At 36.8% G+C, this 26,399-nt stretch overlaps 1 protein-coding gene and 1 pseudogene across 1 annotated transcript; both read left to right on the top strand.

Annotated features, from left to right (window-relative positions):
• The first annotated feature begins 2,734 nt into the window (after positions 1 to 2,734).
• On the top strand, positions 2,735 to 13,916 carry LOC129007262 (caspase-4-like; annotated as a pseudogene).
• LOC129008735 (inactive caspase-12-like) lies at positions 12,672 to 26,399 on the top strand. Its single transcript, XM_054441059.1, is given in 8 exon segments — positions 12,672 to 12,720; positions 15,525 to 15,776; positions 20,486 to 20,526; positions 20,528 to 20,659; positions 21,564 to 21,798; positions 22,458 to 22,607; positions 25,802 to 25,911; positions 26,301 to 26,399. Coding segments are annotated over 8 exon segments (1,068 nt in total).

Genomic DNA, 26,399 nt, shown 5'->3' with positions numbered 1-26,399 from the left:
CCATTGTAATTTTGATAGGGATTGCATTATATATTTAGATTTCTTTGGGTATTAGGGACTTGTTAATAATGGTAATTTTTCCAGTACATCAACTCAAAATATCTATTTATTTGTGTCTTCTTCAATTTCTTCTATCAATGTTTTCTTCAATTTCTTCTATCAATGTTTCTTCAATTTCTTCTATCAATGTTTTATAGTTTTGGGGTTTTGTTATTGTATTGTTTGTTATTGTATTGTTAATTTTGAGACAGGGTATTTTTCTGTAGCCAAGGCTAGAGTGCAGTGTCACAATTATAGCTCAAACTCCTGGGCTTAAGCAATCCTCCCACATCAGACTTCCAAGTAGCAAGGACTATAGACACCTGCTACCATGCCCAGCCAATTTTTTAAATTCTTTTGTAGAGACAGAGTCTCACTATGTTGATAAGTTTCGAGTTTTATATTTTTAAGTGCGCATGTCTTTCACCCACGTTGTTAAATGTATTTCTAATTATTTTTGTAGCTATTTTAAATGGAAGTTTTTATATTTTTTAAAGATAGTTTATTGTTATATAGAAACACTACAGATTTTTATATGTTGATTTTGTATTCTGCAATTTTACTGAATTTGTTTATTTGTTCTAAAAAATTTTTGGTGAAGCCTTTAAGGTTTTCTCTATACAAAACCATTTCTCTTTAAACAGGAAGAATTAAACCTCTTCCTTTCCAATTTTGATTCCTTTTATTTCTTTTTGTTATCGAATTGCTTTGGCTAGAACTAGCAGTACTATGTTGAATAGAAGTGGTTAACATGAGTATCTTTGTCTTCTTCCTGATGTCGGAGAAAAAATTTTCAACTTTTCACCTTTGAGTATGATGTTAGCTGTGTGTTTGCTACATGTGGCATTTGTTGTGTTGTAAACTCTTCCATATTTTTAATTATCATATTTCTTCACATATCATTCTTTCAACCAACACTATATTAGTTTACTGAGCACACAAATAAATAGAACAGAAACCCAGAACTCAGGCAGATTGGATATCCCACAAACTAATCTGCTTACTGTTTGCAAATCTTCATATTTTGTTCCAACATCTGTACATGATATTGCAAAACCAGTATTTTTGCTACCTCTTCTAAGAAGCCTTTGTGATCTTACCTGTTGGAATGTATTAATCTTTTCTGAGCCCCTTGAATATCTTGTCTGCATTCTCTTAAGAAGCTCTTCAGCAACAGTCAGGCAATGTAGCTTGATGAATTAAGAATGGGAGCTCTGGATTCTCAACCCCTATACTACAATTCTTGTTCTGCATGTACTATATATTCTTTGTTCTTTTCACATTATTTGAATCAATTACTTACTACCTTCCCATTTCCATGTAAGAGAAGTTAATATACATTTCAAATGCATTTTTTGGTGAAATTTTAGTAATGCACTGGGCATGATGGAGGCTCAAATATATTAATTATTTCAACTGAAGCCATGTCATGTTTAACAATATAGAATATGGTGAAAAAAACAAGATTTGAATCCTAGTGTGTTATATAAAGAAAATTGTTAAGTTAAATATAATATATAAATATATAATATGTATTAGATATAATGTGATATGTTATAATAATATATTAATAAAATATTATTATATATCATAACAATACAATATATAATATATATAATAACATAAATGATAAATATACTACAGGGAATGTAATAACCATCCCAATGGCTGATTGTGAGGGTCTACTATATTAACATTTATAAAATCATTGGTACAGTGACTTGCAAATAATAATGATAATGATAATGATGATTTATATTGCATTATATGCATTCATTTTTTATTTATAATAAGTGGGTGGGACATATAACCTTTTATTAAGTTAGTTTATATTAGGTAACTTTTTGGACACACCATTATGGTTACAAGGCAGCATTTTTCCATTAAATAGTTGGCTTTGCAATTTGCACAGGGATAATTGAAGTTCATTTCTTTTAGAATCATTAAAAATTTAGAGTAAGGTTGCTGAAAATATAATTCGTGGAATGCACAAGATTCAATATTCTTTGGACTGGTAGATATATGGATCGGCAGGTGTAGGGGGGGTTAGGAGGGGACTATTAATCCAAAATGGAATGCTGTCCATCCTGTATGGTAGCCACTCGCAACATGTATCTATTAAGCACTTGGCTTGTGGCTAATAAAACATGTTGAAATAATACTTTCTATATGTTATATTAAATAAATATGTTATAAAAATTAACTTTATTTGTTTAGTTTTCCTTTTTAAATGCAATAGCAAAAAACTGAGTATTGGAAATGGAACACACATTAAATCTGTAGTAGATAGCGCTCTGACAACTACTTACTCAGTATACTCTTGCACAGACACAATAGAAAGTCCACATGAATAAATGAGTAAAACCTTTATCCTAGAGTAAAACATTTGGAAAAATCAAATTCTTTTGACTGTATAAGGAAAGGCCAAATTTAACACCAACATCATCAAAATATTTTTCCCAGAATGATCAGAATATATGATTGCATTTTCAGATGGATCTGCTTTTCTCTCTTTTCCAGTAACAATGCATCTCCCGATATAGAATATCTCCTAGATATAAGATATAACTATAACCCCTACATGGACGAAATCTTCTTCCCAGGACATCTTCTCTCTCGATCTTCTTAGGTGATAAATTGGGTCACAGAAGCAGAAATCACAACTTATATTATGTAATATTCTCCACCTCATCCGAATATGGAGGTTGGACCACCTGAGAAAAGAGAATCTACAGATGCCCTCAAGCTTTGCCCTCATGAATAATTCCTGAGACTATGTAAAGAAAGAGCTGAAGAGGTGTTATACTGTCTGCATGAAACAGAAAAAAAGAAGAGAAATTGTTGCTTTCATTAAGTGCACCATTTCTTACAGCACTAAATGATTGGGGGTGGGGATGGCAGTAACCATTTCATGAATGTTTTCAGCGAGGAAAAGATTATGTGACTTCGCACAGACACCAATTCTCTCTCAACCCATGATGTAGATCATTTTATCATGGGATGAAAGAGAATTGGTATTCCTATGGCTCAAGTATTTATTTTTGTAATCATTTGGAATTTATGACAATTCTAACTTTAGCCATGGAATAAAAATGTTTATAAGATAATACAGCTGAGTAGTAATTGTTTGCACTCTAGTTGAAAAGTATAGACATGAAGGATACTTGAAAATATAATTAAAGCTTGAAAAATATTACAAGTTGATGTGTTAAAAATGGTATCAAAATAACTATGCTTCCAAAGGCAAAGACCTTTGCTATATTCATTTTTTACTGGCGCCAATGACAACATCTCTTTATTTTAATGAAATTTGACCTGAATCTTAAATACTAGGAAAGATTTGCGTAGGTGTAGAAAAAAGGGGATGAGAAAAGGGGTAGCCATTATTTTAGTTTCCTCAAGAGTATTGAATAACCATTCCAGATATGTCCTTGTCTTTCTCTGGGTTCTTGAGAAAGAAGAAGTCAATGTCTTTTGATACAAGTTAGAGCAGACAGCAGCTGCATGAAGACTTAAAAAAGCAACATTGATAGGCATAAGGGGGTAGAAAAGAAACTTGAATAAATTAAATTCACTGCATCTCCACCTCCTGCAGAGCTATGCAATAAAGGAGAGAAAGGACCGCATATGCCTGGTTCTCATCATATGCAATAAAGAGTTTGACCATCTGCCTCCAAGAAATGGGGCTGACTTTGACATCATGGAGATGAAGCTGCTTGAGGATCTGGGTTACAGTGTGGATGTAGAAGAGAATCTGACAGCCAGGGTAACAACCCCTCAGCCACCCCAAACTCATACATATTGAACACGCATCCTTCTAATAACTAGTTAGCTTTATAGAAGCTCAACAAAGTTTAACAACCTCTGCTACCTTGTGTGTGTGTGTGTGTGTGTGTGTGTGTGTGTGTGTGTGTGTGCAGTATGCAAAAAATGAAAGCATTAGATTGGTAAATTTATGTCTCTTTTTTGCTCCAAATGTCCTCAATTCCATAAAACTAGACAAAATATGATTGGCACGAGTTTTCACATTTCTGATTGAGTTTCAAAGTCTGGTGATTGGGATGCAGCCCCAAGATTCTCCATAAAATTATATAGTAATAAGTGTTAAACAGGAGTACAGTCTTAAAACAAATATTGAGTCCTAAATTGGTGACCAGAGCTATTCCTAGCATTGAGAGTAGGTCTGTAAATGAGACAGGAAGTTCCCAGTCAGCATCCATCTAGGTTACAGTAGAGAGAAACAGTCAAGTTATAAGCAAAACGGACAGCTTCAGAGAACAGGTGTGCATATATGTGTGTCTACATAAGAGTGACAAGAAAGCCAAGAGTAAGAAAAAAGGAAAAGGAAACACGACACAGAATTGTAGGGTAAGGAGCAATGTTCTTGGGTTGGCTGAAAAAGCCTCTGTGGGGAGACAACACAGGGGTTGGACTGGACTACCAGAAGGAGACAACCTTGGAGAGACATGAATGCAGTGCCTTCAAAGTACGAGAAGCTACCTGTGAAAGAGCTGAGCTGAAAATAAAACTGGCACATGAGATGCACAAAGAGAAGACCAGTGTGACTCAAGTTTGGAGGAGAAGGGACATAGTATGCGGGTGGAGTATGGTCAGGCCAGTAGTTTGATTTGATTCTAAGAAAACTGGGATGGGTTTTACAGAGAAAGTGGTGTGGTGCATTTATAACACATGACTCTTGGTAGGTGAGGAGAAAGATTGAGATGGAAAAGAAAAAGGGAAATGAGTAACATATAAAAATATACAATATATAAAGAAGACAGTGTGTCAGCCAGAGAAGAAAATGGCGACGACCCATAGCCCCATTAAGAAGGAAATGTGAAACCATAAAACAGCTGTCATGACTGAGTAAGCACTATGTGAAGCACCATGACCCAGATGTTACATATGTTTCTTGTTTCGCTCATGGTAAATCTAGGAGGTCCCATTAATTGTGATGCTTCTCCGGCTGAAGTTAGACATTGCTCTTTTCCAGAATATGAAGTCATTGCTGTGGGCATTTGCTGCCCGACCAGAGCACAAGTCCTCCGACAGCACGTTCTTGGTGCTCATGTCTCATGGCATCCTGGGGGGAATGTGTGGAACTGAACATGATGAGGCAAACCCAGATGTGCTGCTTTATGACACCATCTTCCAAATATTCAACAGTCACAACTGCCTCAGTCTAAAGGACAAACCCAAGATCACCATTGTCCAGGCCTGCAGAGGTGGTGAATGTTGAGACTCAACATCTAACAGTTATGAAGGTGTATGCAGAGGATAGTGATGTTTGGTTTATATTTAGGGTCAACAGTCTTAGACCCCATCCAGTGCAAATAAAGTACATTGAATTCTAAAGAAACTCTACCTGAGGGTCTGGTATAATGAGAAATTGTCTCATCAGCAGAGAAATTTCTGTACAGTTTTATCCATGGTAAGTGGTGAAGGATGTTATCAGAATCCCTAAATCAAAGTTAAACAGAAATACTCAAACTTTGGAATGAAATAATTTTCATGATAGCTTGATTTGTAAATGTTTTACAGACATTTTGACATTATGTGGTTTGAGAAGAATGGCATTTGAAACTGGGGCAATTACGGAAAAGCAGCATGCTTTTTCTTATAATTACTGAGGGAGAAATTATTAAAGAGGTCAGAGAGCTTTAGATTACTGCAGTTTCACTTTGCTTCAGACTTTGAATTACCTCAAGGCTGGCTGGGCACAGAACCTCATGCCTATAATCTGAACACTTTGGGAGGCCAAGGCGGAAGGAACACTTGAGGCCAGGATTTTGAGACCAATTGATTCATAGCTCTTGGGAGCTATTTTTCAAATGAAAGAGAAAACAGAAATAATTTTTCTAAAAACTGGTAACTACAAGATGATTTCATTATCACCAGGCACACTGTTGAATGACACTTGAGAGAAAACAAAGTGGTGTGTGTGTGTGTGTGTGTTTGTGTGTGTGTGTCTCTTTGTGTGTTTGTATGTGTATGAAACTAATTAGAAAGAACAAGGGGATTCTGATAGCCATACTGTAGGAGGCACAGTAGTGTGTAGAAAATTGTTGTCTCTGCAGCAAACCATGGGGAACAGTGGGTCAGAGACTCTCCAGCATCTTTGGGAATCATGTCTTCACAGTCACCTGAGAACCTGGAGGATGCAGTTTGCAAGACATACTAGAGAAGGACTTCACTGTTTTCTCCTCTTCAACCTCACGTATGCGTCTTTTGGTGGTATTAAGTGATTTGTGGGCCTGAGGCTATCTTTGAATGATTCTACCAAATCAAGAATCCCTATGAAACAATGATCCAAGGGAATGTTGTGTGCTCTCCCATATTTTACATGATCTTAGATGTGATGTGAAAACAGATTCCTTCCCCCTCCCACACCCACATTTTTAAAAATTGTACTTTTATTATAAGTGTTATAATTTAAAGCCAAAGGCATACCAAATATTAAAGCAACACAACATAAGGAATCCCATTCGCCACACACAATTTAAACATAAATGATGGATTCTGTTATTTATCAAACCCATTTAGTGTTTTGTGTAGTGTTTTCATGGATTCCAGGAATGGCTTCCCTTTCTCAAATGATCAATTTCATGTCTTATTCTCCATGTTTCCCATCTGATTCCACAATGAGCAGCGCCATTGCATGCCCTACTAGAACTGTGGATACCCTTTAAAACAAGTAGAAAATGATAGGGTGGGACTCATTAGGTAAAATCTTGGGGAATACTGGTTAGTATTTCACTTCTAGGTAATTATCTTAAGGAGTATACATTTAACCATTTTTAATTTGTATATTTTTAATTCTTATTTTTTAAAACCAGTTTACTGAGGTGTGATTGACATATATAATGGTACATATATAATGTATACAACTTAATGAGTTACAGATAAGTATGCACTCCTGAAATCGTCACCACAGTCTATGCCACAAATATATCTCTCTCCTCCAAAAGATCCTTCCACTTCTCTGTTTAATATTATAATTTCACGAGTGCATGTGAAAATAACACTTAACATAAAATCTACCCTCTTAGCATATTTTAAGTTTACAATGCAGTATTGGTTACTATTGGCACCATCCTGTACAGTAGACTTTTATCACTTTTTTCATCTTCTATCACTGAAACTTGGCGTGTGTTCATCTGTTTTGTTTATTATATGGTGAAAGACAGCATGGCATAATCTGCAAACAACTTGGGAGCCTAGTGGCCATTTTTTGTTGCTTACTCACTGTGGGAATATGAGGGAGTTCCTTCATCTTTCGGAGTCTCTATTCCTTCCTTACAGAGGATAAAAAAAAAATCCTCAAAACAAAAATGTAAACAAAAACATAGTGAAGGTCATAGCCCAAGGCATACCCATCAGTATCATCATAGATAACGTGCCCAGGAGAGACAGCACAAGGGGCTCCATCTTCATCACATAACTTATCATATGCTTCCAGAGATATTCCTGGCGCTGCCAGCTAGAGGAAGTATTTCGGAAGGTAAGTGTCTGTTTCTTTTCCAGTCATTCACCCATTTGTCCAAGAAGAATTTGTCATGATTCACCTTTCACTTCGCAGTTACAATCTTTGTCAGTCAAGTGAAAGTTGAGAGATAACTAGTTTCTGTCATTCAGGTGTTTAAAATATGGTTTAGGGAAAAACAGTTCCAGGAGATCAAAGTAAAACAAAATAATGTCAACCATAATCTTTACGTATTAGGCTATAAGTTCTTAAGTTTTAGAGAATGAAAAATATTTTGAAATAATTTTTATTACTTTATTTATTAAATGAATAAAAATTGGGTGGTCTGCTAGGTCATTGGGTCCATCCTGGTGACAGAGGGGTACATGAGACATGCATGCCGTCAGCCTATCTAGGACTCACATTTTCGTGGGAGTATAGATACTGAAAATGTGGGTTAATCAACAAATAAGTGTTTACAGACTGTGATATGATCCATAAAGGAATGTGAGAGGGAATAAAAAAGTCAATCTTTCAATGGAGAATTGCAGAAGGAAAGGCTTGCTCCTCCTTGCCCAATTTGGGACATTCCTTATTCCCACTTCTTCCTATGTTATTTTCTCCATAGTTCTTACCTTCCTGCACTCAGCATATATTAATAGTTTATGTATTTGTCTGTTTGTTATTTTACCCGTATTTACTTTCTAACATGCAAACTTCAGGATGATGGGGATTTGCTCAGCACCCCAACAAACCTGGCATACAGTAAATATTCAATTAATCTTTGAATAAATAGATGCATAAATGAATAAAGAGAGAATCTATTCTATTTAATCTAAATACATTCTATTTTTTAAAGAGAAAACAAGATTGGTATTAACACAGTATAGCGTGGTTGTTTATAAAGTAAAACCTGTAGAGAACAGTATGACTCCTGTGGGAAATGAAGAATACACCTTTATTCTGGAGTTCAAAGAAGAAAGCCATCCAGGACTGGTGCTGTGGCTCATACCTGCAATCCCAGCAGTTTGGGAGGCCGAAGAAGGCCAATTGCTTGAGTCCAGGAATTTGAGACCAGCCTGGGCAACATGGAGATACCCCGTCTCTACATAAAATACAAAATTTTGGTGGGCGTGATGGTGGGTGCCTGTAATCCCAGCTATTTGGGAGCTGAGGTGAGAGGATTGCTTGAGCAACGGAAGACAAGGTTGCAGTGAGTGGAGATCATGCCACTGCACTCCAGCTCAGGTGACAGAATGAGACCCTCTCATAAAAAATAAAAAAATAAAAAAGAAGGAGTATGAGAGGATTGCAGCATAAATTGAGACAGATTTTCTGTGAATAGAGACCTAAGAAGATAATTTTTTTAGGATAATTAGGAATCAGACGTTGTACTTTCAAGGGTATTCTTAGAAAAAAGAGCTAAAAATTCTGGATTTAGGGTAAGTAGCATCTCACCATCTCATCAATTGGTTCATCCAACAGACTACAAGATCAGCTTGGTGGTGAAGTGAAAGTTGTTCAGTGTTCAAGTCTCAAAGTTAAGGTAATGAGACTTAATTCTCATTCAGTGGAGGAATCAGCCTTGGTGGGAGTTGAAAGTACAGAGTCATTCCCTATCCTGGTCTCATGAACCATTTCAAAGGGATAACTGATTGTCTGATCTGTAGGTCAGAAATGGAAAACAGAGGAAATGAATGTTGAAAGGCTTTGGATGAGACATGAGGTGTTTATCTTGATGTAAAGGGTACAGTCTGACATGGAGTGTCAATTCTAAGAGGTAGTGTACAATGTTGAGAAGACAGAATACCCATGGGCTTGGTCCTATGAAATCTGCAAACTCTCTTCGTTCCAGGACTTTCCTGGTTCATGGTGGAAGATGCTTTCTGAGACTTGAAAAGAGTCGTATCTCATCTATAGCCTACTTTCTTTTTCAGGTACAGCAAGCATTTGAAAGTTCGGAGGCAACAGTCCAAATGCCCACCATAGAACGAGTGTCCATGACAAGATATTTCTACCTCTTTCCTGGCAATTGAAAATGGTTAAGTATTGAGAGTTGTTGGTGGTGTATGAAATAAATGAGAGTGTGATATTGGAGGTGAGGTCCGATGACCAATGACAGTTGAGTACTTGGACGGCCAAATTAGTGTACTTTGTTGATGTAGTCTGGTGATTATCTGTTATCTTTTATTAGATTTTTTTGCATTTGGGTTCCCCCAACCGTACAATTAATCAGGCAATCAATCAATCAAGGATGTAAGGAAAACCGAGGCCAAATGAGATAATAAAAAACCCAGGGTAGCATTTATTAAAATAGAAACATATTCCTGCATCCATTACTATTTATATTCATTTATATCTCATACTCTATCTTTATCTTTTTCTCTCTTTTTCTTACACACACACACACACACACACACACACACACACAGACACAAACACATACTGAGTTACCAAACATTGCATCAAACTGAACAAAAATGAGAAAACAGAGGCACTAACTCTGTAGAAAGCAGTACTTTGATTTTCTGAGTGAGGATATCACAGCAAATACCACATTACTGGTGTTCAGGTATCCTTACCAGATAGAAGAAAATAAACCCTACAGTGTAGAGTTTGTATTGATCCAGTCTCTCGTTCTCAGAATGTTCTCATAATGCAGATCACAAATCACTGAGAGACTGTTTTCAGACCCTCAACCCTTTCCAGAAGTTCCTTCAAGCTCTCATGTTAATAGATATACTTTCATTTTTGTTCTTTTCATCAAAATGTTATAGATTGGGTACATTCAATCTGGACCAAACGACTACATTCTTCACTCATAGCATCTTCATTTAACACTATATTATAATCCTATTATTAATCTCCATCTCAGATACATAATTTAAATTATATTCTATACTCAACTGTGTCAAGGTTATCTCAATACTTCCAATATTTGCCACATAATCTTTTACTCTTGGTTTCTGGCACTACACTCTAGTCACAATATTGCATATTTCAGCTTTCAGTGCCTAATCCATCCAACGGGGCTGTATTTGGACGTTGAGTTGTTTGTTTGACTAACATTTGCAACATTAACCATGCACCAGGTTCTGTTCTAGATGCTTGGAGTATGCCAATTAACAAAATAGATAGATTCCTTACACTCAGAAAGTTTATATACTAGTGAGGAGAAAGATTCTCTGAATACACAAATAGGTAAATATATCACAAGCCAAAATGCAAAAAATAAAATAAAAGGCTAAGAGGAAAAATAAATGAAGATAAAGGAACACACAAAATGATGGATGCTGTACTCCTATAGATATTTCACTCAGGAAAGCCTTCCTTGAAATAATGAAATGAGAACAAAGAATGGACAGAGTTGGAAAGTGAACCATATGGTTCTTATGCAGGAAAAGTGTCCCAGCACAGAATACAGCCAGTGCAAATGCTCTGGGGTAGCAATGCACTAAACATGTTTAAAGAACTGCAATGAGACAGTGTGACCAAAAGAGAACATGAGTGGGGAAAATGGCACAGACAAATTAGGAGAAGCAGTGGGAAGCCAGATGTCATGGTTCTTGGTTATCACATGGTAAACCTTTAAAAATTATTGTCTCACTGAGACAAGAAGGCTTTCTAGTGCCTTCTTGTAACATAATTTTACTCAGGTTTTACAAAGATCACATTTTAGTGAAAAGATTAACAGGTCACAGATGGAAGTCAAGGGAAGTGTCAAGAGCAAATGGAAGAGGATAGAAGAAGAATCATGATGAAGGATGGGATGAATGCGGCAAGGGGTAACCATCTTGACCTTCTGTTCTTTCTCTCCCCAGCAGGAAACCACAAGCATCCCAGCCCTCCTTTATCAACTTCAAGAAACACATTTACTAGTACAGATTGCATGCTTAACATTTTGTATTTCAATAAGGGTGAAGACAAATGAACTGCGTCTTTTTCTTTTTCTAATAGAGAATATAATTTCACTGAAAATGCTGGGTGAGTCTAAATGAAGTGGAAGAAGCTAACTGGATTTTTGATCTTTATAGCTCATGTAATATCTGATGAAGAAAACTGACTGTGACTTAGCCTCAACAATAGGATGAAAGAAGATGATGCCGAAAACTATAGTGACGTAGCGCTTCATACCCATTAGAATGACTCCCATCAAAACAAACAAACAAACAAACAAACAGAAAATAACAAGTGTTGGCAGGGATGTAGAATAATTAGAACCCTGTGATCTGTTGTTGAGAATTTCAATTGGTATAGCTACTGTGGAAAGCTGCATGACAGTTCTGCACAAATTAGAAGTGGAGTTACCATATGATCCAGAAATTCCATCTATGGGTACGTACCTAAAATAATTGAATGCAGGGTCTCAAAGATTTATTTATACACCCACATTCATAGCAGCATTGTTCACAATATCTGAAATGTGGAAGCCACCCAACTAACCAATAAATGATAAATGGATAAACAAAATGTGGTATACACTCATAATGGAATTTTAGCCTTAAAAACAAAGTTCTGACATTTGTTACAATATGAATGAACCTTAAGAACATTAGGCTATGTGAAATAAGGCAGCAACAGAAAAACCAACACTGTATGATTTCACTTACATATGAGGTACCTAGGGTCTCAAATTCATAAAGACAGAAAGTAGAATGGTGATGGTCAGGGACAGTGGGTAGGAGGAAATGGGGAGTTACTATTTAATGATCTAGAATCTCAGTATTACAAGATAAAGAAGAATTCTGGAGGTAGATTGGGGTGACTGTTATGACATTATGAATGTATTTATTATCACCAAACACCACATGTAAAAATGTTAAGATGGTCAATTTGGGGGTATGTTTTTTTTTTGTTTTTGTTTTTTGTTTTGTTTTGTTTTGTTTTGAGACAGAGTCTCCCTCTGTCACCCAGGCTGGAGTACAGCGGCCCAATCTCACTGCAAGCTCTGCCTCCCAGGTTCAAGCCATTCTCCTGCCTCAGCCTCCCGATAAGCTGGGACTACAGGCACCTGCCACCACACCCAGCTAATCTTTTTGTATTTTTAGTAGAGACGGGGTTTCACCGTATTAGCCAGGATGGTCTCCATCTCCTGACCTCGTGATCTGCCCGCCTCGGCCTCCCAAAGTACTGAGATTACAGGCGTGAGCCCCTGTGCCTGGCTGGCGGTATGTATTTTTACCACAATAGGAAATTGGGAAAAAATGGTGTAATTGGAGGTGAGAAGAGATGGAGGAAATTGCACCCAGGAAACTCTGATCAACTTACACAGAGGAGAATTAAGCTACTATGCAAAATTGATGAAAGAAGAAGTGAGAGTTAAGTATATTATTATTTCAAATGAATCAAGGAAATAATTGGAAATCACACTATTATCAAATATTAGATAGAATAGGAGAGAGAATTGGCAGTGTGAATGAGCTACATCTCATTTTTCATATGAGACAGTTAATAGCATTGTTTGTAATCTTTATATCATGAAATAGATAAAACAGGCATCATTGGGTGTTCCAAAGATTGTCAGCAAAAAATAAGGCAAATAACAGAGAAATTACACCTAGTTTGTGGGACCAAAGATGAAAAGCATAAAAATCTGATTTTTATTGTAGTGTTTTCTGTGCTACTGACAAAACTTTTTAAAATTGTAATCTATCCACATTTTAAATAGTATACAGCCATCAAAAATCAGATAGTGTTTCATGTGTTGATTTTTTAAAATGTTTGTCACACATTGTGAAGTTAAATAAAGCAAATTATCAATAATATAATTTTAAGATACTGCCACTATAGAAAAAAACAATCTGTAGGTAATTATGTGTCTGTTAGTTATCTATTGTTGAGTATCAAAACACCCCAAAATACAGTGGCTTCACACAAGAAGCATTTATTATTGTTACAAGGTGGCCAGTCAGCTGAATGTTTCTTTTCGTCACTGCTAGGATTGTGTCTGAGATCATCTGCGTGTAGGGTAGGCATCTCTGCTGACAAGGCTGGGATACCTCATAGGTTGGGAAAACACTTGGCTGGAGGCTGGCCTACGTTGGCCTTGGCTGGGATGACTGGGCTCTTCTTCACATGAGGTCTCTATTCAGCTAGCAATCTAGCCCAGGCTTATCTTCATTTAGCTTCAGGTGTTCAAGAGGAAGAAGGGCACAAGGATTTGTAAAACTCAGACTGGAAACTCCATCAGATCCCTCTGCTCCATCATGCTGGCCAAAACCAACCTATAAGGCCAGTTCAGAATAAAGTAAAGGCCAAAAAATGCTAGAAGGCCAATGATTAGAGCCATGGATAAGATCAGTATTGCATTAAGTGTTTTGTAAAATTATTTAAAATATTACACACAGATACAAGCTAAATGTATCGTTGTGATTACCTTGCCATATGAAATTAAAGAATCTACATTTTTCCATTTTATAAACTTTTCTGTTGTTTTATTCTAATGGCATACATATATCTGTTTCAAAAATAAGTGAAAGAGTCTCTTGTGCATTTAATGAAGAAAAATACATTGATCTTGTGGAAAAACAACATCCCAATTTAAAAATGAGTGGATCAGGAAAGAGAAGAAAAGAGATCACTTATGTGAGTTTCTCAAATAGTGAAAGGAGTATCACCATTTGGCAGTCTTCAGTCAGCCTCTTTCCCTTAAATTCCAAAATCACACTTCCGGGGTTGAGTAAGTATCAGTGAAGTAAAGACTCCTGACCATTTAGAGGCTGATGGCATCAGACAGACTAACAGAGATTTAACTGAATTTATTAACAGTCTTAAAAATAGACAGGAAAACAGAACACAGAGACGGGTTCTCATGCAAGTGTACATGATTTCATTCTGTTCACTTTGTTATGTCAAAAAGAAGAAAACACCTTCTGCTTCCTGTTTTCCAAAGGAAAGCAGTTATACATGAGATCAGGAGTCTAACTGTATCTTGGCGAAGAAAAAGAGAATTTGAGGACTGGGAATTTTCCATTTAGGGTAATATCAACAAGCTTGTCTACTGAGAGGAGACCAAGCCTGTTGAAATTGCTTTTGCTTTCATAGCTTTTTCCTGTCCAGGGAGCAGGAGCAGCCATGGCTGGTGAGTGGCTTCAGTTTTCCTGTTGTTTATGGCTGTCCTTTGAGAAAGTTATATTCAAGGGAAAGAAGAAGGCAGAGTGGAGGGGGTCTCCCAAAAGCTAACTATTTTACTCTGGGTATGGAGGGAGATATGTCAGCTTGGGGCACAGCACTAAAAATGCAAACCAAGTGTCTTCATTAATATGTTACAACTTCTCAAATGAAAGAGAAATGTAGAAACATCTGGATCTCTGTTCTTAAACTTTTCCTTTGATTTTAGACTCTTCTTTTAACTCATACTGACCTGAAATTCTCACCCATTTTATAAGTGTTCTGTTACGGTGAGGGTGAGAAGCCAGGTGGTTGAACAGGGTAACTTGCATTTCCTCCACATTTCTGCTCTCTGTGTGAACTTTCAATTACAGCAGCAAATGGGTCAGCTACAATATGTGCGCTCAATCTGGGCATACCGAGCTTCCCTGCCAGCCTTGATAAGGGAAACAAAAAAAGGTGTTATTTTACAGATGAATGCATTTATGCTACACATATTGAATGTAATGTCTTTTCAAACTAGTTATTGATAAAAGTGAAAGAAATTGAAGAGATCGTAGGAGACGCAAAGACTAAACTGAGTCAGCTGTCACTAAGTTCCTTAGTGAATTCACTTTGCTTCTCTGAATCTATTTCACCATCTATGAAAACGGAGAGAATTGAACAAGATAGGAGCTTCTCCACGTGTGGTCCTTGCACCAGAGGCTTTGGCATCACCTGAGGAATTGTTAGAAATGAAAATTCATGGGCCCATTCTCACCTATCAAATAAAAATTGTTTGGAGTAGGATGCAGGAAGCTCTGCTTACTAAGCTTTCTAGGTGATTCTTATGCACATTAAAATTTGGGAACCACTACCCTAGAATGGGGTATCTAAAGTGCTGTCCATATCTAAGATTCTATCATTTTCACAGATGAGAAACCATCCAACGGTGTTCCGGTCCACATGGTGAAGTTGCTGATCAGGACCTTTCTAGATGGCATTTTTGATGACTTGATGGAAAATAATGTGTTAAATACAGATGAGATACACCTTATAGGAACATGTCTAAAATTTGTGGTGAGCAATGCTGAAAACCTGGTTGATGATATCACTCAGACAGCTCAAATTGCAGGGAAAATATTTAGGGAACACTTGTGGAATTCCAAAAAACAGTTGAGTTCAGGTGACTATTGTGGGGCTAAGAGCTAGTAATTCATTCTTATTCTTTCTCTACTCTTCTTATTCAGTTTTTGTCCTCTTTATTTTTCCTTTCTCCAAGTGGAGAATAAACTATTCCCATCTTAGGACCTTCTTCACCAATCTTTTTTTTTTTTTTTTTTTTTTTAAGACAATATTTTGCTTGCTCTTGTCATGCAGGCTGGATGGAGTGCAATGATGCAATCTTACCTCATTGCAATCTCCACCTCCCCAGTTCAAGCAATTCTTCTGTCTCATCATCCTAAGTAGCTGATTTTACAGGCATCCTCCACCATGCCTGGCTAATTTTTTAATTAATTAATTAATTTATTTATTTATTTTTTAGTAGACACGGGGTTTCACCATGTTGCCCAGACTGGTCTCAAACTGCTGATCTCAGGTGATCCTCCTGTCTCAGCCCCCTAAAGTGCTGGGATTACAGGCATGAGTCGCTGGGCCTGACCTCCTGTCTATCTTATTTAATGTCACAAAATACCTTGATCATCCCCAATTACTTTTACACTGCTGTATACTTTTTTCTTTAACAATACTCACCCTATCACTCCATACAATTTACTTATTCATTATATTATTATGTCTCCCTCCGCTGAAATGTAAACTCCACCATGTGGGGGGTCTTTGTCTGCTTTGTTCATGAATATATCCTAAACACATGGAAATGATACCTGAAACATAATAGGTGCTCAGCAAATATTTGTTAAATAAACAAATGGTGCTGGGGACATTAAATTCAGTGACAGCCTTTAGCTATTCTGGGCTACTCTAGTTGCACAATGTGGACGCTGGAGTCATTCCAGATACAGAATATACAATAGGGGATATCCATTATCTTTTGCTTAGCTGTGGCTTTGCCCCAGAAAGAAATGTCTGGAAATCTAGATTTCTATTTAAGGAAGGAATACGGAATTCATGGCTTAGTGGGGTATAGATGTTTCCTTCTCTCTGGAACATGGGTTGCTACACTTTTTCTTTGAAAGATAATGAATATTTTAATCTTTCTGGACCCTGTGGCCTCTGTCATGACTCAAATCATCTATTGTAGCTCACAAACAGCAATAGACCATAAGTACATAATGGGTGTGCTGATGTGTATCCCAGTATAACTTTATTTATAAAACTGGGTGTTGGGCTGAATCTGACCCACAGGCCATGGTTTGCTGATTCCTACTCCAGACTGTAATATATAAATGAGTATATTCCCAATTCTTGGATATGCATCAAGAAAAAGCCAGTGAGCCAGGATGTTTAGCCATAACCTCTCCCCAGAGGTGGCATTTCAGTACATACTTAAACTGTGGGGAAGGAGTTGTGCCAAACTCTGAAACAAAAGCGTTCTCTAGAAAGGGGAAACAAGAGCAAGGACCCTGAGACAGTAATGCTCTTGCTGTGTAAGACAGTCACAGCCAATCTGACTGGAGAGTAGGAAATTAGAGAGAGTGTAAATGGAGCTATTAAAGAGTCAGGCCGGGATTTTATTTGCAATATAAAACATTGCAGGGTTTTGTTTTTGCTTTTTTTTTTCTTTTTTTTGGATTTTTTTTTTTAGACAACTGTTTATTAGTAGTCGAGGATCCTTACAAATTCCAGGAGTGTTGCATAGCTTCTGTTCTTCCTAGCCATCTATTACAGTTAACATCCATTACTAAAACAAGTGCTTAAACTTGTGTGAATATTAAAGAATGTTTTTATGAAAGCTAAGTTTTATCTTAGTTTACATAAAATAAGTTGACATTAAAAAGTAGAAGTAATATGACATATGATAAATTGCCCTGAGTAAGAACTTTGTACTCCCTTTACCAAAATGTAAATAAGGTGTTTCCAACTGACACGTTTTTAAAAAATAACAATCCTCAAGTTGAAAGAGAGCTGTTAATCTCCCACTTTTCTTTCTCCATCTCTTTCATTTTCCCTTTCTTATCATCTGTTTTATTTTCTTTCCCATTGACATTCTTTTTCTTGTTTATGTTTTTTCCTTTTCTCTTTTTTCCTCTGTTCTTTTTCTCCTCCTTTCCTTTTACTTTCTTCCCTCCATACTCTCAATTCTCCCTTTAATTTCACTGCCAATGTTGAAATCATTACATGCTAATTGAGCCAAGTAAGTTGTAACTGCAAGGGCATGTCCTAATGTCTACAGCAGAAAAATGATAAATGATGCATCTTGCCTTCATTTACACTACCTTAGAAGTTGTTAAACAAGGAGTGATAGGATAAGCGTCGCATCAGAAAGGCCAGTTGAAAGTGGTTTAAATATTTCAGTTAGGAAACAACAGCTTTTAGACTGGGTTTATGGCAATAGAGTTGATGAAAAGTTGTTAAATTTGAGACCTAGTTTTGGCAGCAGAATCAATGCAAATTGACTAATGGATTGGATATGGGATGTGAAAGAAAGGAAAGAATTAATAATGACTAGGTTTTTGGCTTGGCAACTGGGTGTATGGTGCCATTTACTGAGTCAGAGAAAACAGGTGTGCAGGAGACACAGATTTGAAGGAACGCACAATATCAGGAGTCCTGTTTTGTATGTTTACTTTGGAACATGTGGTACCTCCAATGGTGGACGCTGAATAGGCAAATGGATGGGCTCACAGAGAAATCTGGACTGGGAAAAATCTGGAGATTCGTCAGCATGTAGATAGTATTTAAGAGATTGAGACTGGAAGATGCCAGCTGGGAAAGAGCATTGATAGAGGATAACAGAGTGTCTGGCATAGAAAAACACAACTTTTGGAGGCATTGTGGGAGAGGAAGAACCAACAACTAAGACAGACAGATTTAGGAAGAATGGCTGGAAAATGCAGCATTACAGAAGCCTACAGAATGTATGTGAATGCTAAGAAATCTACATATAATCAGTGGTAGTTTGATAACTATGTTTTATTTAAGGATTGAGGATAACAGCCGGATTGGATTGCATACAAAAAACTAAGAGAAAAATTGGAAATAGCAAAAAATAAATAAATAAATAATGTTTTTCAGGCATTGTGTAGAGAAGTAAAGTAGTGAAATGGGACAATAATTGGCAAGGAAATAGGAAGGTTTTTTTTAAAAAAAATATATAGATATTAAGTCATGCTGATGTCAATAGGAATAGGTCTGTGGGAAAAGAGGAAGAGAATGATGTCACAGAACCTGAAGCTGAACAAATACCTGAGAAAAACCCTTGCTGGTGGGAGGGGATGGATTTCAGAGCTCAGGTGGAGGCAGTGACCTTAGATAGGAGGAAGGACACATGTTTTATGTAGTAAAAGAGAAAGTAGAGGAGGTGAGCAGAGATGTAGGCAAATTGATGGATTTTGTGGTTAAAAGATGAAATATTTCTTATGCAAAACTATTATAAGAAATAGAAGGCTTGTTGCCCTAAGGGAACAAAGAACCAGGTGATAACTTGTAGCTATTTTCAAGTATCTGAGGATAACTATTCACTAGCAGAATTTAAAAACTATTAACCTTGGTAGATACTATTCTAATATACTGGAAATACAAAGATAGAAGACCATCTTATCTATCCTAATTAAGGTTATAGTACAGTAAACACAATTAAAATACAATACAATAATTGTTTATGTTGAGGGTATTTTCATGTAAGAATGAAAAAATAGGGAAAGACACATTGGTCATGGAAGAATTCATGGGCTTTTACAGGGAAATGAATTAAATGTTTTCTGTATGATTCTGAGGTGGGAAATAACTATCAATACCTAGAAGGTACACTGTAATACACATAACTGTTCAAGAATGCCTTGGAATGTGTTGAGTTCCATGAAAGGGGAGATGTCTCAGAGAATGGTAATAATAAAGAAGGCATATTTCAAGTGACATACAAATATCTGAGTAGTGATTCCACTAGGCTAGACAAACATTACACTTCCTTCCAAATCTTAGTTTCTGTGTTTATATGATGCTAATGTGTTGGGTCTGAAAGATTAGTCCATTCCATGAACACTAACAAAAACACAGAAATTTATGACGAGGTCAGTAAGAAGCAAAAGGAAAATGGGGATGTATTCAATATTTTTGTTTTAGGCATTTTAAATATGAAGCAATTTTCTACTTCTATGAAACTTTTTCATGGACTGGCAGCAAGCAGTTTTGAGGAATGAGAGCCTAGCAAATAGGTCTGCAGGGTTGCAAGGCAGCAGACATTACTGCTTAATGAGCTACACGTTTTTTTTTTCTCTTTCAGCTCCTCTGGAAATCCAGGGTGCACAACCCAGTGGCAAGTTAAAGCTTTGACCTCATGCTCACTTCCACGAACTGAAGACGAAAAGGGCAGATGAGGTGATACGCTTTGAAATACGGAGACACAAGATTACTCATTCAGACAAGACACTGGGGACTTACTGGGATGCTTTAGCTCTCCTCACAAAGGCCTTAAGATCAGGAAATGGTCTAACCAACTGGTCTTCACATTACATTTTCTGTTTCTTCCATCTCATTTTGGGACACAGTCTAAACTCCTCTCCACCATCTAACTTAAGCCAACTTCATACAGTGAACACTTATTCCGCGTACATGCTTTCAGTCTGGTTTTCTGCCTCTTTCCTCACGAGGGTATATTTTCATGCAGAAACTTTTTGTCACTTACTCTATATTTATATTGGCCTGTTGTGTATGAACTTTGTAGGCAAAAGAGAAAAGGCCTAGGGAAAATCATTCTGTGTGTATTAATTGCAGATATATCCAGTGATGGAGAAAGAGGGCCGAACACTCTTGGCCCTCATCATCTGCAACAAAGAATTCAACTATCTTCATAATCAAAATGGTTCTGAACTTGACCTTTTGGGGATGCAAGATCTACTTGAAAACCTTGGATACTCAGTGGTTATAAAAGAGAATCTCACAGCTCAGGTAATGGCTTCGGAGAGCAGAACAAGCTGCTTTTTTTTTCACCCCCTTTAGACAGTTTTCAACCTCTTAATTGGCAGCTGCAAGAACAAGATATATGATATTATAGGAATTATACTTTCTCCAGAATAGGATCCCCTGGATTTTAGCCTTCTCTAATGCACAATCTTATAGCATATGCGTATGTGTATGTGTGTGTATTTAGAGAAATTCTATGTAGCAGAGTTTTAGTAAAAACGTTGGGTCTTTCTGATGTTCATAATCTGGAAGACATCTACTACTTGATGGTCTGGGTAAGACAAAAGCTTTGCACCCTGAAATGTCTGATACCTACAGAATTATCTTGTGAGACTTTTATAACGTCAATAGCAAGTGTCTAAATGTAAAGGGAGGTATATGGGGAAAAAAATCACACACATGCAAATATGTAATGAAACAGTTGCGTTTCTAGTTCTATTTTGCAAAACTTTAGAGGGATCATTTTAAACTAACTTTCTGCTGCTCCATAGTGAATGAATTTCATATTTTTATTATTTGTCATTTTTTATCTTTTTAAATAAAAACTTACAGAAACACCATTGTTAAACAGATTAAAGCAAAGTGGCCTTATCAGTGTCTTGTCACCTCACTTGGCCTTCATTTTACTCCATCTCCCAGCATCTTCAGAAACCTAAGGTTTTACTGAAAACCACTGGACAAGACACTACATAAAAACCCTACTAGCTTTAATATTCTATACAGCTAAATTTTCTAGTTTTATGCCAGAACACTATTTATCTTACAATCCCATTCAGTCTAAACCATCTGATTCCTTAGTACTGGCTCATTTTTGTGAACTCCACCTATTTGAGTACAAACTACATACGTGTGGAGACTTCCTTGATAGTGACTCAAGGGTCTCTTTCAGAAAATGGAAACAGCACTAAGGCAGTTTGCTGCTTGCCCAGAGCACCAGACCTCAGACAGCACATTCCTGGTGTTTATGTCACATGGCATCCTGAATGGAATCTGTGGGACTAAGCACTGGGATCAAGAGCCAGATGTTCTTCACGATGACACTATCTTCGAAATTTTCAACAACCGTAACTGCCGGAGTCTGAAAGACAAACCCAAGGTCATCATCATGCAAGCCTGCCGAGGCAGTGAGTCTCCAATTAGAAAGCTGTAAATCTTGATTTTGAGACCTCCGGGAGTGGCTGTGCACTTTTAAAAATTAGCCTGGTGTTCATTTTCCTAGGGATGGGCAAGAGAAACAACATTTCAGTACTACTCCTAGGTCCAGTGCACTTCGAAATTGTATTAAGTCCCTACCATTTTTTAAAGAAACTATAAGTACAATAATTGGAAACATCCCAATCATCTGGGACTATGTTGTCAACATGGTTGTTCTAAACTCAAGTGGGTTCTGTTTTGTTCCCAGTAAGTGAGGTGGTATTTCTAGTAGTAAGGTACTTGCATTTTTAAGTAATGCCATGATAAAATGTACTTAAGGAAAGATATCATTGTAAAAGAGAGAGTCTGTGTGTACGCATATGCCTATGGGTATGTGTATATGTGTATGCATATGTGTGTGTATGTGTGTGCATATGTATGTGTGTATGCGTGTGAATATGTGTGTGCATTTGTGTGTGTATATGTATGTCTATGCATATGTGTATGTGCGTGTGTATGTGTATGTGTGTGCATATGTGGATGTGTGTGCATATGAGTATGTGTGTACATATGTGTATGTGTGTGTGTATGTGTATGTGTGTGTATTTATAAATATCTCTTCTTTAATAAGACATAATGTCTCTCTCAGATGGTGCTGGGATTGTTTGGTTCACCACTGACAGTGGAAAAGCCAGTGCAGATACACGTGGTGGGCTCTTGCAAGGTAACATCTGTAATGATGCTGTTACAAAGGTTCATGTGGAAAAGGACTTCATTGCTTTCAAATCTTCCACACCACGTATGTGATTTCAGAGAGAAGAATTTCTAAATTTCTTAGTAGGTTACTAGATAGTAGGCTTAGCTATGATCATGTCTTATCACTGATAAGAGCATTTCTTCTCTAATTACCAGGATATTTTAGGTGGAGAAAAGATTTAAAATGCTGAGACTTTCATAATTAGAAAGCTATAATCTTGATTTGGGAAGAAACGTTCAAAGTTAACAGGACTTTGGAAGGATTTGGTGAGCATCAAGACTTGGAATAATCTAACTACAAAAAGTGAGGAGTTATTTGGTTTTGTTTTTAAAATGTAGCAATGGCACAGAAAAGTATCATTTTCTCACAGTGTAGCTCCACAGCCACTTATCAGCAATTAAAGAAGCCAACCACTGAAACCATTGTACTTGCTTCACACATCCCAGTAACTCCTGACCTATTATTATTAATCTAGTTTCAGGAAACTAGTTAACACTCAAATGCCTAAATTTTAACTAATTTAGGGTAATGAAGTTAATGAATAAAACATCAGTCCTTTGGCAGGAAAGTCATAATACAATGTAAAAATAGAGAATATTCTTGACCACTCCTGGTCGAAATTGCAGGAAATTTCTTTAACAATCATCCACAATATTATTCTATCAATGATTTGGATAACAGGAGCAATTTTTAATACCTCGTTTGCACAGTTCACAGTTCTAAATGCTCTATTGTAGGGATTTCAAATTTTAATGAACATAGAAATCATTTGGATATCCTTTCCAAATATAGATTTCTTATTCAGTAGGTCTGGAGTGGGGCCTTTCTGCCTTTCTTAAAAGCTTTATTGTGATGTTAGTGCTGTTGTTTGTTGCTGCATGTGAGCACTGAGGGACTAGAGGACACTCTGAGTCCAGCCTCGGGAATAAACAACTAGACAAGCTTCCCTTCTATTCATGTCATGTATTCAAGTTTTAATAAGATTTTATTTGAAAAATAAGGTCTACACTTATAACTGTTAAGGGAAGTTAAAGAGGTATATAAGGGCTGGTACAAATTCTGAAAGTATACTTAATTTATTTGGGGAAATACAATATAATATGCAAAATTTTCTCCTTTCTTTCTTTCCTTCCTTCCTTCCTTCTTTCTTTCTTTCCTAACTTCCTTCCTTCTCTCTCCTTCCCTCCCTCCCCCTTCCTTCCTTCCTTCCTTTCCATCCTTCCTTCCTCCGTCTCTCTCTACCTTCCTTCCTTCCTCTCTCTCTCCCTCCCCCCTTCCTTCTTTCTTTCTTTCTTTCTTTCTTTCTTTCTTTCTTTCTTTCTTTCTTTCTTTCTTTCTTTCTCTCTTTCTCTCTCTCTCTCTTTCTTTCTTTCTTTCTTCCTTTCTCTCTTTCTTTCTTTCTTTCTTTTTGTTTTACACGTAGTTGTGTGCTAGGCCTGGGCTCGGTGCAGGACAAACGATGCACAATTAAAGCAGGTATGGTTACTGAACTTCATGGAGTTTACACTCAGAAAGGCAGGCACTAACTGTGAGAAAAAACACAGGTACAATATAATGAGAATAAATAATAATTGTCAACACTGGTAAAAGCTTTAAAGAAAAATGTGTGTTCACATTTCATAAATGAAGGAATTAACAAATCAAGGGTAGGAGATGAAGATTTTAGACAGAAAAGGCAGTGTGCATGAAGAACTTACAGACAAAAGGGAGCTTAGGAGAGGGGGCTGGGTGGCTGGCACATGGCGTCAGGAAAGATGACAGTGGGGAGGCTGGAGAGTGAGCCAGGCACTGAAACATTGGAGGCCTTACATGATCCTTCATACTAATAGTAATAGGAAATTCTAGTAAGCCGTAAGCAATTAAATGATAAGATCTTTACTTTTAAAGATCACTCTGGAGGTTCTGTGTGGATAAAAAATAGTACAGCAAGAGTCGATATATGAGGACAGGTTAAATGCTAGTGCAATATTGCAAGCTATGGATGATACTGATAGTCTTGGGATATAATAAGTTGTTGTATCTAAGAAACAATTTGTATACAAAAATAATATGACTAACCACCCAGAGGTTTGGTGAATATATGTCAGGTGAACAAGAAGGTGTGATAGAAGTGACTCCAGCATGCAAGTAAATGGCAGTGGGGCCTTAGTTAAAACGGGAGATCTTCAAGAAGTTTTGAGGCGGTTTGGCATATTTTAAGATGATATGAAGAGTAGAGAGTTACACAGTTGTATATTTCAGAGGATAGATTTGCAATAGGAATAAAATTTTGAGAGATGCTGGCTTAAGGATAATATTTAATATCCTAAAAATGGACAAAATCACCTAAGAATTGAGAATAGTATGAGAACAGGCCCTGAAATGGAGGTTGAAATAACTCTAGAGTTCAATATTAGAGAAATAGGAACCAGCAAATTTGACTCACAAAGTAGAATCAGAGAACAAGAAAGAAGACAAGGAGTTTGTGTTGTCAGACTTACCAACAAAGAATCTGTTAAAGTTGCCAATGGTTTCTGATGTGAATGAAAGATCAGATGAAGGTGAGGCTTGATGAATGACTATTAGATTTAGTAACTTGGAGGTAATGGTTACCTTGAGGAAAGTCATTTGGTGAAGTTGGTGTTAGGCATAGGAGGGAAAAGCCTGATAGAAGTGAGCAGGATAAGGGAAATGGAATGGTGAATATAGACAGAATTGGAATTTTGACTTTAAAAAGTAAGGAGAAATCAGCAACGAGTTGCAGATAAAGTGGTAGTTAGAGAAGTATCGCCTTTTTTTCTAAATTATAGTAGCAACTTGATCATATTGAAATGGTAAACAGAAGCAGTCATTGAAAATATTTTTATACAACATAACAAAAAGTACAAAAAATACAGTATGAAACAAGTCAGGATGAAGAAGAGGTGCAGAATCAAGGAATGTCAAGAGCTGTAATATTTTTTTGTTATGTAGTTAGTGCTGAAAGGACTTACTCTCTTTTCTATTACTTGCAAACCCAGAGGATGTAACTTTGCTCTAGCCTACTAGAACATTCAAGGGGATTTATGAGTGAGGGTCCATGCTGGCTTTTTCTGGGCCTGCTATGGAAGCTGGAGGTACCATCTTTATTCAGCATTGGCTTCCCTCTCTTCTCCAAAGCAACAAAATCAGACTTTTTCCCAAAGGTACGGCTCCAGGAATCTTTCAAATGTATGAAAGTTCACATCCTCCAATATTTTGATGCCTTTTATTTGCAGATAATGTTTCTTGGAAACATGAAACAAATGGCTCGGTCTTCATTTCCCAAATTATCTACTACTTCAAAGAGTATTCTTGGAGTCATCATCTAGAGGAAATTTTTTGAAAGGTAGGGGTCTTCTATTATTTTTAATGTAATGCCGTAGAAAACTTTGTAGAGCCATTTGTGAATTTTTATAGAGAATCCCAAAGCTCTTCATTCATCTTGATGACCCTTCCTGTATTCCAAGTTTATTCAAAGAGGGAATGTTCCAAAATGCTACATAGAAGCAGTGTGGGTTTTCCAAATAACTTGATTCTGATAGCTTTGCTCACCCAGGGAATTCTTTTTAGAGTAAGAATTCATCTGTGTATGTGCCATATCTAAGGAAAAGCTAAAAATATCTTCTGTTTACTTTACCTAGCTACAGCCTTAATACACACCCTGACTTTTCTCACTCTTGAAAGAGTCAGGTTTTCCTTTTAGAACATCTCTAAAGGCTTTCTTTACTACTTTAGGTTCAACATTCATTTGAAAACCCAAATATACTGACACAGTTGCCCACCATGGACAGAGTATCCATGACACGATATTTCTATCTCTTTCCTAGGAATTAA

The sequence above is a fragment of the Pongo pygmaeus genome, chromosome 9 (assembly GCF_028885625.2).
Source record: "Pongo pygmaeus isolate AG05252 chromosome 9, NHGRI_mPonPyg2-v2.0_pri, whole genome shotgun sequence".
Taxonomy (NCBI): domain Eukaryota; kingdom Metazoa; phylum Chordata; class Mammalia; order Primates; family Hominidae; genus Pongo; species Pongo pygmaeus.
This window is presented reverse-complemented; position numbering and strand designations above follow the sequence as displayed.